A 14,536-nucleotide genomic window follows, 5' to 3' on the forward strand; every position below is an offset into this window, starting at 1 on the left:
TGGTTACTTGTCAAAGTGAGTTCCAGTATCACAGAAGTGCATCTATTCAGCTGTACCACCTGTGTGCTGTTAAACATGATTTTACTTCTCACAATACACTTTCTAGTAGTTTTACAGACAACAATAATACAACAGCAAATTAAACCCATGAGTTTCGATAGAGAACTATTTTAGAAGTTCAGGATTGCTGCAAACCCATGAGTCAAGCTAAATACTATACTATAACCAGTGCTGTTGCAAAGTGGATAGCTACCGACTGCAGAGCCCAGCTGAAGTTAGTCACTTATTCGATATTCAGAAACTTGAAGTTCGACATATTCATTATTTAGTGTTTATTGTTTAATTTATTTATTTGGGATAAGTGTGTATATGTATATACAGCTCTGGAAAAAATTAAGAGACCTCTGCAAAATTATCAGTTTCTCTGGTTTTACTATTTATAGGTATGTGTTTGGGTAAAATGAACATTTTTGTTTTATTCTATAAACTACTGACAACATTTCTCCCAAATTCCAAATAAAAATATTGTAATTTAGAGCATTTATTTGCAGAAAATGACAACTGGTCAAAAGAACAAAAAAAATGCAGTGTTGTCAGACCTCGAATAATGCAAAGAAAATGAGTTCATATTCATTTTTAAACAACACAATACTAATGTTTTAACTTAGGAAGAGTTCAGAAATCAATATTTGGTGGAATAACCCTGATTTTCAAGCACAGCTTTCATGCGTCTTGGCATGCTCTCCACCAGTCTTTCACATTGATGTTGGGTGACTTTATGCCACTCCTGGCGCAAAAATTCAAGCAGCTCGGCTTTGTTTGATGGCTTGTGACCATCCATCTTCCTCTTGATCACATTCCAGAGGTTTTCAATGGGGTTCAGGTCTGGAGATTGGGCTGGCCATGACAGGGTCTTGATCTGGTGGTCATCCACACCTTGATTGACCTGGCTGTGTGGCATGGAGCATTGTCCTGCTGGAAAAACCAATCCTCAGAGTTGGGGAACATTGTCAGAGCAGAAGGAAGCAAGTTTTCTTCCAGGACAACCTTGTACTTGGCTTGATTCATGCGTCCTTCACAAAGACAAATCTGCCCGATTCCAGCCTTGCTGAAGCACCCCCAGATGAGTCCAATTTTCAGCTTTGCCCAACACCTGGTCGTCTAATGGTTAGACGGAGACCTGGAGAGGCCTACAAGCCACAGTGTCTCGCACCCACTGTGAAATGTGGTGGAGGATCGGTGATGATCTGGGGGTGCTTCAGCAAGGCTGGAATCGGGCAGCTTTGGCATGAATCAAGCCAAGTGTTGTCAGTAGTTTATAGAATAAAACAAAAATGTTCATTTTACCCAAACACATACCTATAAATAGTAAAACCAGAGAAACTGATAATTTTGCAGTGGTCTCTTAATTTTTTCCAGAGCTGTATGATGCAATAAATAAAAAGCACCCCCACCCCTCCCCCACACACATTTCTGTCACTAAAAAAGCATTTTTTTAAAATAAAATAATGATTTATGGCAAACGAGCTTCTGTGTCACGTAACCACTACTGCCACTTCAAAGTACACACTCTACACAAAATATTAATACCACATTTATTGCCCTTGCCCCGGGAAGAGGCCCCCAAAATCACAGGCAAATAAGCTGCCCCCGACCAATATATAATATATTTTTTTCATAAAATAATGATATTCAAATTCCTTTCTTAGAGAAACAATAATATTGTTTTCCTTATTGATCAACTTGCTATAGCTATATAAAACATCCCTATCTCCAAACACAAAATATTGTGTGTATTATATAGATTTAACTTTCAAAAATGTAGTTGTAAGATAGTTTAAGTTGAGGGGGACTAAGATGGCACCAATGAATCCTAAAGAACAAGAATCCAGTTGCTTATTCACCAGTCACAAACACACATTGCAAGTTATTTGTTACTAGTTACTAGTTTGTTTACTAGTTTTGTTTTATTTTTTCATAGATTGTGTGAATGATTGAAGTTGCGAATTAAATTACTATGGTTTCTGAATAAAAACATGTACTTAAACGTCATTTGCAAAGTTGTCTGTTTTGAAAAACTAACATTGTTTCCCCATTGTACTACTTTATATTACAAAGCCTGCTGAAAATGCACATGTCCTTCTAGTCTAGAAATACAGTGTTCCCTCGCTATAATGCGGGACTTGGACACACACACACATACACAATATGAGAGTTATAACCGAAGGACGTTATAAACGAGGGATGGGGTGACTAAAATACAAAATAAAATAACTCCCTCTCTATAATGCACATATAGTTAAGCAAAAATGTAACTTTCCGTGAATTAACCATGCATAAAGCACCATGTAATCTACGCTATATTGCGAGAAGGAGAGCAGGTCGGGAGAGGGGAAGAGGGAATGGGCTCGCCCCAGGTTTGGCTGCCGGAGCGGGTCTGAAGCGAAGCTGAAGCGTCTCGTCTCCCAGAGAAAGCTGCAGCTCCTCTCGCAGCAAAAAAGCAAATACATTAGGAAAGAGAACCACGTAATAGGCCTAATATTTATTTAGTTATAAAACGAATGCTGAATTAAGATGTCTGTTATAAAGTGCCAGCGCACTTTTCTTCAGGTCAGATACTGTATCAAAAGGGAGAGACAGAAACGGAAGTTAGACTGAGAAGTTGTTTACAGTTTGAACAACACTGGTACTGTAGAAATGTATCATGAATCACTAGTATAGGAGATTGGGGGACTTGCTGTAGGAGCGTTATATCCGAGGCGCGTTATAATCGAGAGCCTTATAGCGAGGGAGCACTGTACCAAAATAACGTTGCAGGCTTTAAATTTTTGTGAGCAGGGATTTTAAAAACGCCACTATTTTTATTTTGTGTAGAACTATATGACGAACCCTGACCTTTTTGATGTTTGTTCTTCCTTGTAGATTTACAGAAACCTACCTGGATTCGACTGGTTCTTTTTAGATCCAATCACTGCAAACGATATACGGTTTGCAAGCGATGAGAAGTATGTTCGTTTTACAATTTCTCTATGTTCTTCTATTTAAGGATTTACTTCTCCTTTTTCCTCTGTGTCATATTACAAAAGATCATATAGAGCAAAAACAAGATTTTTTTTTTTTCCACTTTTTGACTCCACTAAAATCTTGTTTTGCATGTGTGTTAGATTGTCTAGATCTCTAGTGTACTGTAACAGTGGCATTCAAACAATTGGAGGAGTTGTGTCAATTACTAGGGGTGCACAGATAAATATTTTTATAGCCGATGGTTATCTCCCCATATCTTCCAATACTGATAGTAATAGGTAAGCTATTGTAAACTACTAGAACAAGACATAGGGCCTATATTTAAACTGTTTTATAATTATAATTTTTAAATGAACAGATGTTAAATGAATGTTAAATTTACTTCAGAAAATGAATACAAAGAATAATGTAGTATTATATTATGAGCTTGACGGCAATGTTTACATTTGTTTTACAACATAAATAATAATTTGTACTAGTAAAAACACTTCTGTAGAAAAAAAGTGACATTAACTTTTATAGCCACTTGCTGTCAAACATTACGTATAGTGACTTCTACCTCTACTGTACAGTAGAAAAGAAAATGTAGCCTACGCAATGTCACCTACAACAACATTCGTTAAATTCTTATTTTAAACATACACTTAAAAAAAAAAAAAATCAGGTTACACAAAAATATTCAATTTCCGGTTACAAAATTCAGTCAAACTTGAATTTTGTTACTTAACAAAAGACGGCACAATAATCAATTTCTGCTTCAAAATGCCACCGAATACACCCGCAACCCATGCAGATTAAGCAAGATAAACAAAAATTATAAAAGGTCATTCTGAAGTACATTGTGTAATAATAATATCTTAAACCATCTGTTATTTATTTAGGATTCAACCTCCATTAAAAAAATCACAATAATGTAGCGTGCAGGGGGGTAGGGGTGAGGCAATCTAAAAAGACATAAGCCCGATAGCTGCTCCTGCAAAGCGGTGTCATCGCTATGCTTCGTTGGATTTAATGTAGCATCGGGTCTGTTCTGCTGCACCCAACTCGGCTGTCCTATTGTTGTCTTCAGATGTTTAAAAAACCAATCCGTACCAATCCTGCCTTTTTGCCGAAGACTATCTCAGTCAGTTTCTGGAATTGGAAGCTTTCCATCCACCTCCTTTCCAGTCTGACAGAGAGCGACAGCTCCATATGGTCTGCCCAGTTCGGGCCCTGGCGTACTATGTTGACAGGACGAAACATTGGAGGCAGTCTGAACAATTTTTTTTTCTGCTATGGGGCAAAGTCCCATGGTCAAGCCCTGTCTAAGCAGCGGCTGTCCAAGTGGATAGCAAACATGGTCAGGACTGCCTATGAGCTGGCCAACTGACCCCCTCAAGAAAAGCTCACTGCCCATTCCACCAGGGGCATGGCAACTTTGTGGGCTTTATTCCAGGCTGCATCTGTCAAAGACATTTGCAATGCAGCTAAGTTCTACAGACTTAATGTCATGGATCCTCAAAACCCTGGTTTTGGAACTAGAGTGTTAAGGACGGCTTCTCAGTCAACCCTTACAACACAAGCATAGAGGTGAAAATGTCCCTCAGTGTTTTCATCCTAGAGACTTGTTACTGGGGTTCCAAATGGATCCAATCGTCTGAAATCTTGCCCTTGTGACGGCTTTGGTACACTCACCCATTCGGTAATGGTTACATTTTGTACTTGCAATGGAATGTTAGGTGATTATCATAACCCTGGTTCCCTGAAATAGAAATGTAACCATTTAACCTTCAAGGTCACTGCGTCCTTGATTGCAGCAGGCTTGAATATATGTGAGCACTGTCCTTTTCATCCCTGGGGGGCGGGGTCACGACTGCATCACAGCTTTGGTATACAATATTCATGAATTGGGTCTCTTAGTAGGTAAATACCCATTCGGTAATGGTTACATTTCTGTTTCAGGGAACCAGGGTTATTCAATTGGTTCTGAGAGTCATTTTGTGTATATTGGCACCTTAATCAAATTTTATTCTATTTTCGCATATCAGCATCAAAGGCATTTAGTGCATTGGTATCATTGATTCCCTTTTTGTCCTCCAGTGTGAAACATATCTCGTGTCCTATGCTGATCCTCCATGCAGAAGATGATACCGTCGTTCCATTTCATCTTGGAAAAAAGGTATGTCTATACATATTTTTCTGGTGCTTAATAAAAGGCTAATTCATGTTTCTGCTTTGCCTTGTATTGTAAGGAAATGCTAAACTTTTAAATGGTGCTCAAATATATAGTGTAATAAATCTGTTTACTATGGGAGAGCTTACACTTCTCAAGCTGAACGGAGTACAGGAAAGTTTATTATATGAAACGTTTACTGAACAGAAACATGAATCATTGGTTATATATTGATTAGTTAAAGATTTCCATTGCATTAGTAGTAGTATTTTACCAAATGCACTGCAGTGAGGGTCAATTCCTTGAAAATCACAGAGAGGATGTTGTGCTGGGCTGGGTATTTAATTTATTTCTTTTTTTTCCCCTCACAATCCTTTTATCTTCATGTTCCCACAGCTCTATAAAATTGCTGCTAGCTCTCCCAGCCTACGTGGATACAAAGTTCAGTTTGTTCCATTCCAGAAGGCCCTCGGCTACAGACACAAGTTCATCTACAGGAGTCCAGAGCTACCGCATATATTGAGGTAACTAAGATTGGTGTGTAAATGCACACTGGTATATTGTCCTGTAGTAGCTTAGTAGTTCTGAAATGGAAACCGCACTCCCTATTGCATGACAGTTTGATCCATTTTAGGTTCTGAAGGTTTTGAAGCCACATGTGGAAGAGGTGAAAGTGCTATGTACGGTAGTAGGTGTCTTCCACATAGTTTTTAAACTGAAAGTGGTTCTACTTGCTGAGATGTTAAACCTTGTGCTTTTCGTTACAAAGTTCATTTCAGGTCAAGAGGAAATCCACATTATTAAAGTTAATAACAATCGTCATACGAATAGCATTACCACAGAACAGTTATGTTCTCTGTAGCCTGAGTGGTAATGCCCTAACAAATAGATACCAGAGGCTAGTCATGCTGAACAGTCGTCTGTGTTACAAGGTCACCTCTTTGTGAATCTTGGATGTTCTACGTCAAGCATCAGTCTGACATTGTTTTGCTGCGAGATGTGTATGTGAGAGTAAGCATGTTCAGCTATGGCCAAAAGTTATGCATCACCCTATAAATGAACATGTTTTCCTTCATAAAGTCGATTAAAACCTGCTGTATAATGTTACATTAACATGTCGAACTACATACTGCTTTGTAGGTTATACTTAACAAAAAATTGAAAAATGTGACATTTTGAAATCTAACATGAATTATTGTACTACTATCATGACTTCTGGTAGTCTTCTGCAGTATCATTTTGTACTGCCTTTGATTACATGAAAGATCTAAATTATGTTCATATAGTTTATTTTTTATTTTTTTGTGTCTAATTCTAAAACTCTAGATGATGCAAAAAGTAATAATAAAAATATATCTGTGTGTGTGTATATATATATATATATATATATATATAAATATAATTTGTAGCAATTGGTGAAGAATGTACTAAGTGCTTCTTCACATGAATCATAGGAAAAGCAGTGATTTAACAAATCATAATTAAATCTGGATTTCTACCAGAAGACATTTCAACTCCTACATGCTTATGCTGTCCTCCACAGCCAATCGCTGCTTTTCCTATAATTGTTTCAGTGTCTCTGCACTGGGATGCAGCATTAAAATATCTGCTAGAAGTGCTTTTAGTAATTGCTACAAAAAAAAATACCATTAAAAACAGACTTCTCTGAAGTGAGTGGATGAGACCCTCTGTAAGGCTCACATAAAGCTGAGAACTTGCATTGTTACTTGCATCGCACTTATGTAATCTTAGTCTAATTTTTGCAATGGTAAAATATGCTTATAAAGAAGTGTGCACTGGGTTAATATTTGTATTTATTGGTTTCTATTTTTTTATTTTCTCCAGGGACTTCCTTAGCACATCCGAGTCACATTTATAGCTGCACATTGTGGAGTCTGGATTATTTGTTCCCCCTATCAGCATGAGAAGATGCTTTCTTGATTTCTGTCATTCCTTTAAAACTGAGAACAAAAAGAAAAAGACAGCGAGAGACAGACACATTGGATCTGTTTATGTGTTTTTTTATTTTTGGTACAAGCATGTCATTTTAAGTAAAAAAAATAAAAAATAAAATAATAATAATAATAATTATAACTTGAGCACAAAGAAGATAAAATGCACTAATTCTGCAAACTAGGATCGCGAACCTCACGAAACAAATGAAGAAGAAAGAAGGGTCTGGGTGAGATTATTTGCACATCATATCTAAATAATAATGAAAATACTGGAGTTGCTTTGAAATGAACATGCTGCATCCGCTATGAAGGGAAAGTCCAATATCCTTACCTAAATACAGAGCCCAGTGATAAATGTTGTATTTATCTGTGTGTCTGCAGAGTGGTGTGTTTACCGCTGCATTGAAGTGAGCCCAAAAAGTATGAAATGTCACCGTCGTACTAATATATATGTAAATGTATCCTTTTAGCCCTCCTTTCTATACAGTCATTACGAACAGGTTTTAACTGTTTCTCTTGCACATTTATACACATATCCCAAAATGGCCTAGGTTGATGTTAAAAGTAATTGCTGGAATGTATTTAGTCAAATAAATATTTGGGCAATAATAATAATATCTTTATTTTTATATAGCGCCTTTCATAGTGGACCACCATCACAAAGCGCTTTACAGAGGTAGGCTGTGAACTGTGCATTAGGACATTGATTTAATGTCTCATCCGCAGGATGGAGCACAAGGAGGTTAAGTGACTTGCTCAGGGTCACACAGTGGGTCAGTTAGTGGCAGAGGTGGGATTTGAACCGTTGACCTTCTGGTTACAAGCCCTGGACTTTAACCACTGGACCACACTGCCTCCTAGATATATGGACATGTTCTGACCTGTTTAGGAGTAGAGGGGTCTCCAAGCTTCTAGGCACCACACTGACTTTAAAATCAGTAGTAGTGAGGGGCTCCCGAGTGGCGCATCCAGTAAAGGCGCTCCGTGTGGAGTGCAGGATGTGCCCTATAGTCTGGACGTCGCGAGTTCGAGTCCAGGAAATTACTTTGCCGACCGAGGACGGGAGCTTCCAGAGGGCGGCGCTCAATTGGCCGAGCGCCGCCCGGGGGGAGGGAGGGTTAGGTCGGCCAGGGTGTCCTCGGCTCACCGCGCACCAGCAACCCCTGTAGTCTGGCCGGGCACCTACGGGCTTGCTTGTAAGGTGCCCGAGAGCTGCGTTGTCCACAGTGTGAAAATAAGCGGTTGGCTGACAACATACGCTTCGGAGGACAGCGTGTGTTCATCTTTGCCCTCCCGAGTCAGCGCAGGGGTGGTAGCGATGCGGGAGCTGTGCCTAAAAAATAATTGGCCATTCCAAATTGGGGAGAAAATAATAACAAAATAATTGGCAATGACTAAATCTTTATTAATTAATTAATTAAAATATTAATTAATTAATTAATTAATTAATTAATTAATTAAATAAATAAAATCAGTAGTAGTGAAATGAATACAAAACCATGCTTGTACTTTTAAAAGCTGTATACCTGCAGTACTAGTATCCTTTACTGAATGATTTAAGAAATAGACATATCCTGTCAGTCTTGGTAGAACTGGAATAGGATAGGGCACGGGGTGAGGTTTGATATGGAGAGGCAGCTGCACCGCTCTTTTACAGCTTGAAGTATAATGTAAAACAAAGAAAGAAGTTTCATCACATATCTACATATCTAACCTATGGAGGTTTTTGAACTCACTTTAATAACCAAGGTTATTGCATTACTGACATACAAGTAATACTCCATTTCAAAGATGTAGATCTTCCATTGCTGTTTAACACTCCTGTTCAATACAGTCAAACTTTTGTATTTTAGACCACCTATAAATTCCTTGAATAAAACACATATTCATTATTTTACAGCTCCCACTCAACTGAGGTAATTCACCCGATTACAGCTCCCATATGACAGCCAAGGTCAGAACTGTCACATGACTATTGTTAGATTACCCTCTGTTCAAAAACATCTTGAAAAGGAAATCGAATTTCATTATTCTAATTTGTTATTGGGTAAACTTTTAAATAAAACACCTATTATAGTGGTCACTTCACTTAGCTATAAGTCGCCTTGTATAAAGGCATCTGCTGAATAAACAAATCATAATAATAATATAAAAGGCAGCCTCTGAAGGCTATTTTTATTTAATCTCTTGAGCAGTTGTTATACAGAGTTGTTTGACTACTAAGTTTTTGTTGAAATGAAATGCAACATCTTAATTTAGAACTATCATGGACAGTTTACTGGTATCTGAAATCGGTGAGCAAATCCAGTTTTTTGTAATAAATGGATGAGGTTTGGCGAGCAATGTAGTAAGTATGGAAAACTGACATTGCTGGAGTAAAGTGGTTTGTGGAGATCATTATTTTAGTTCACTCCAGTGAAACAAAAATATCTTTGCCTAGAAGACAAACATTTTGACTTTCTTGTTGGTGTCTTTTTTGGTGTTTTCAGTTTTAATCAGATTTTCTTCCAATATGTAGAATTGTAATTGCAAGTGTTGTCTTAAAAAGTAATTTTAATGTATTTATTTTTTGGCAACATTTATCGCCTGTTATTAATAATGGTTAACTATTGATTATTACTATACATCTTTGATATCACATTTCTGGATGTATTAATTGCTTATAACAGGTCCTTAATCTAAAGCGTTGTTTTTTTATTTTATTTTTTAATTTATGTAATATCATGGCTAAACTTTAATTTTATTATTACTTTATTTTTGTTCCACAAATGTCTAACATTCTCAAATTGTTACATTGAACAAAATAGAAGGCAGCTTCTATGGATAAGTTGCAAAGCTGTTGAATTCTCTTTCCAAAAAGGAATAAAAAGAAACCCCCTATTTTGAAGGGTTATACCTGAAAATCGTTGTTATCTCCATTCCCATGACAGGAGTTGCATTAGATTTGTAATACTGCTATGTGGGTATTTTTGAGGTATTAGTACAGGATCAACACTGGAATTCAGGTTACATCTGAGTGCACTGGAAACATGCAGCTACAGAAATGGTTTGTAACAGTTACCATTGAGGTTTTAGACAATGCATTTTTAATGAACATTAATTTAGGAAAAAAAAAAAATTCTACATAAGGGTGGCAAAGAGGTTTTAGTCCCAAAAACAGTTCTGTCGACCCAGATGAAGCTCAAGCTATGCTGCATTTGTTATCTTCATATTCATTATTGTAATTGAACTGGGTTTAATGGTGACTACAAGTATATTTACTGATAGTAAAGGTAAATCCAATGTTAAGCCATATCAGAGGGATTTAAGTAAGCGTGAAGCCATCATTTGAAATCTGTCATTTATGTCGCAATGTACCAAAAAAAAAAAAACCTTGAATAAACAGCAATTTCCTACGATACGTGTGGTATAGACAGATCGAGGGGGCAAGCTGGGTGCTTCACTTCTCATTTTACCTTTTCAAAAGGCAGAGGTGTCTACCAACTACAATGATTGTGCACAGTCAGCAGTGTTGGTAAATGTCAAAATAATTGAAAGAGCTTGTAACAGTTTCACAAAACTAGCTTGATGTATTTTGGCATAGTTGAGCACCATCCAACACAAGATCTTAGAAGCCTGACAGTCTTCGCCCCAGTACGGATGCATGATGGGTTCACGTATATCAACTTCTACTGGCACTGCGCTGTTCTGCTCTAAGTTTTTGTAACCGAAACAGGGGTATCTTTTTGTTGAATCCTTTTTCTAAATGGATAGGTCAAGTTATCATAAACCACAGCAATGTACATATTCATGTCTTTGCTGTGCCGCACATGCGGATTATGAACTCATAAGGTAATGCTTGCTGGTACAATGTCTGTTTTACTAAGTGCAATAATAATATAATAATACTGCTAGTAGATAATATTTGCCTTTCTTATGAAGTCTTGTGTGAATTTAACACCGAGTTAAAACAAGGTCTAAATAACCTGGAAAATGTACTGTATATTACACCTTTACCTGCTTCTTCAATAATACTAACGTTACATTTTTGAGGACACAGATTTAATTCTGTTTTGAGGGCATGGTCAGTTGATTTAGTTTTTTTTTCCTTTTATTTGTAAGCTGCTAAACCTAAACTTGGCTCAATGGTTAAGGATTATTTTCTGTATGTTTTTTTTAAATAAAAAAGTACCTGAAAATGTGTGTTTGGTTTTGTTTCATTTTTCATACGAAGTGGCAGTTCTTCAGAACCATAGCAGCTGAAATATGCCTAGTAACAATCATCTAGCAGAATGTTTTTGTGTTCTTCTTTACTATTACATTTGTGGTGGCTGTCAGTTAAAGATGAATTATTTCACATATTTTTCAACATTGTGTGGATGTACAATACAGTACATGCCTGGTACTTCCAACTGAGTCTTACACAAAAAATTATTACACATTTTAGTAGACCTATCCAGTTTAAAGGTAATTTTAAGGATAATAAAAATCAGTTGCGTGTGTGGAGAAAGAAGCATACAGTTCGTTCAATCTTATAAAATAAAATAGTAATATAAAAATAAAACAAATACAAGTTGTATACATTCTGTGATTTATTTATTCGCCATAAATTCAAAAACACCAAACAACTGATACAAGACACAGACAATAGAAAGGTGCTGTTGGAAGCATGCACAGCAATCCTTTTTGTCTTGGTAAAAAGCCGTGAAATTCGAAGTGCTTCACACAAGATTTTTATTTTTGGGAAAGTCCAATATAGTTGATGATGCTATAGACCAATTATTCTTAACCTAACTTCCAAATTAGTTAGTTATTCTCCAGTAATCATCTGCAACCAGACTGTATCATTTTAAAATACTGGTTAATGTTAGACTGTAAAAAACAACAGCACAGTACTTAACAGCCCTTGAGTTTAATGTGTTTATTTCTCTTCAGGAAATTACACTGGGGTAAAAAAAAAAACATTTTTTAAATCTTTCACATGTTTTTATTTTTATTAAAGAAAAGAAATCCTCTAGTTGTATGAACCCAGGTCTACCTTCTTTAGAACGTACAAAGCACCGCATCACATCAGGTTCCAGGCAGAGCTATCAGAGCTTCCCCACACAGCTCTGTTGATGTACCTCCACCCAGGTCTGCACAGCCCCTGCCGTTCACTCCTGGGCATCTTTCATGGGGAGACTGTTAATTCTGCTAAAACTGTTAGGTGTATTGTATGTGAACAATATAACTACAGAGGGCTATCAAAATAACCAAACTCATTTCACTCGTGACAAAAACCCACACCTAGAGACCTAAGTCGTCAATTTTCTACATAGCAGGTAATGACATGGGCAGCACACTCCAATGTATTCTGGGAACTAAGGAACTAGCCAGGGCATATGTTGAGCATTATTGTACTTTTACTTCACTACACCTCATTAGTGATGTGCCAATTCCATCCAAAATACAACTGCTCCACATAAACTTGACAACTTCCTAAAATTATTTTCCTAGAAAAATTCAATAGGAGCCCATTTTACATAAAATCATTCAAATTAAAAGGATTTTCCAGAAACTTCTTAATGCAGTCTAACGATCTGTCAGAAGAGTGTTATACCTCTCGTGTAGAATATTTATATTGATGCCTGTACTGAAACATGCCGTGTCTGCGTTAGACAAGTCTGAACGTTGTTTATGAGTTTTAATATTATTGACCAGTGAATTTACTGAGTAATGAGGCACACCGCAATCTGTCAACACACATATGTACAGTACTTGACCATTGAGTTGAGGTATGCAAACCTTTAGCTGCAACAAAAAACCACATGCCCTGCACACACACACACACACACACTCACACACACTCAAACAGCAGTGCTAAAGATAACAGTATCAAGTGAAGCAAGTGTCAGCTTCAGGGTTTGCCATTCCTCACTGAAATGTGATCCCATATAATGGCCTACGTGCTGCATAATGTAACTCATAAACCAACAACTCTAACTACAAATGCCTCCAAATACAATCAGTTTGGAAATGGAAATGTATTAAAATGTAATAGAGCTTAAGTCAGTATAGATGACAATTCTTATACAAGAGAAAGCCCTTGAAAATAATTGTTTCTTTTAGCACATGCTACACACCTAGTCCCTGACAGGGGAGTTAGGGCCCAGCTTGTGCTGAAGAAAGGACCATGAAAATGCCTCCCTGCTTTATATCATAATGAAACTATGAAAGTGCTTTTAAAGTAGCCTCCAGCCACATTTCCTACCTACAGTAAGTAGCATGTGTTATAAAGCCAAAACTGAACAGTACTAGGTAAGTACTGAAGCATTGGGGCCCTGTGATGTCACCGGAACGCTTGAAAACGGAATGGCTTCCTTGAAGTGAGCACTGCTGTACACCGAGGTCTTCCTCCGTGTCTCCGGAGCCTCTCACTCTCGGGGCTCGTTGGGAGGAGGGATCTTCACATCTGAAGGCTCCACTCCCCAGATCTCCCGTGCATATTCGGCAATGGTCCGGTCGCTTGAGAACTTGCCCGAGCCAGCGATGTTCTTGATCACTTTCTTGGTCCACTCTCTTGGATTCTGTGAAACATGTATGATGAAGTTGATGAAGTTGATGGGGGGTGAGAAGCTTTAGTTATTGCCAGCTGTAACACTTTATAATCTATCAATCTATCATTTTTGTTTTAATAAAGGCTCTTATTATTAAACTGTTTTCTTGGTAATGCAGATTAAATCATTGTATTAAATCAGTCAAACTTTATATTAAGTGCCTGTAATTCAAATGTTATTACATATTAACAAGTGTATACTTTCTTATTAAATTCAAATTATGTAAAGAGTCATTCATAGTTAACTTTAACACAAACATTAACTAATCACAAATAAGCACACTCCAACCACCAATATGAGTAACTATTGAATGTATCCTAATTTAATGCTTATATCAAATGAATTCAATAGGAAATATCTTCCTTCATAGTGTATCCATTCAACCTAGCCCATTTAAAAAAATATATATATCAGCAGGTTTTAAAATCCTTGCTTAACAGTATTTAAAATGTTTCCAAATGGTAATGAAACTCCTGTCTGGCCCTGTGCATTTGCCAGATGGCTGTGCTTTCAATATGAAGACAATACAAGTGAAGAACAAAACCTGGCAGGTATGAAGCCCCAGTGCAGAATCAGGCCGGGCCTGAATAATGTCATTATTACATCACTATTTCTTTATTCCAGCACTTGATGTTTTTTGTTGTTGTTGTTATACTTCAGTCTCTTAAAAGCATGTAGGGTTGAGACAGAATAGCATCAAACCCACCTTGTAGAGATCATTGACCTTCTCTTGACTGCTAATATAAGCTTCATAGTCTGCAAAAACTTTGAACCTGTGAAGGAATATAAAGGCTGTGAGTTTCAGAGGAGCTTTCTCATGGAGAGACTGA

General features: G+C 37.2%; 2 protein-coding genes across 3 annotated transcripts in view; one reads left to right on the forward strand and one right to left on the reverse strand.

Annotated features, from left to right (window-relative positions):
* The window catches only part of LOC117402330 (lysophosphatidylserine lipase ABHD12-like), a 46,798-nt gene extending 35,485 nt beyond the window's left edge, over nt 1–11,313 (forward strand). For both annotated transcript variants that reach the window (XM_034003368.3, XM_059024107.1), the window contains exons 11-14: nt 2,923–3,005; nt 5,104–5,182; nt 5,573–5,700; nt 7,022–11,313. In XM_034003368.3, the coding sequence (XP_033859259.2) occupies nt 2,923–3,005; nt 5,104–5,182; nt 5,573–5,700; nt 7,022–7,055 (324 nt within the window). In that variant the 3' untranslated portion in view covers nt 7,056–11,313. The remainder of the gene's footprint in view (nt 1–2,922; nt 3,006–5,103; nt 5,183–5,572; nt 5,701–7,021) is intronic.
* Nucleotides 11,314–11,684: 371 nt separating this feature from the next.
* Nucleotides 11,685–14,536, reverse strand: part of LOC117402841 (glycogen phosphorylase, brain form) — a 35,323-nt gene continuing 32,471 nt past the window's right edge. Inside the window, exons 19-20 of the mRNA XM_059024106.1 lie at nt 14,413–14,479; nt 11,685–13,676 (exon numbers count right to left, since the gene is read on the reverse strand). Of these exons, the coding sequence (XP_058880089.1) occupies nt 13,524–13,676; nt 14,413–14,479 (220 nt within the window). The 3' untranslated portion in view covers nt 11,685–13,523. The remainder of the gene's footprint in view (nt 13,677–14,412; nt 14,480–14,536) is intronic.

Source organism: Acipenser ruthenus, chromosome 5 (assembly GCF_902713425.1).
Source record: "Acipenser ruthenus chromosome 5, fAciRut3.2 maternal haplotype, whole genome shotgun sequence".
NCBI classification, from domain to species: Eukaryota; Metazoa; Chordata; class Actinopteri; order Acipenseriformes; family Acipenseridae; genus Acipenser; species Acipenser ruthenus.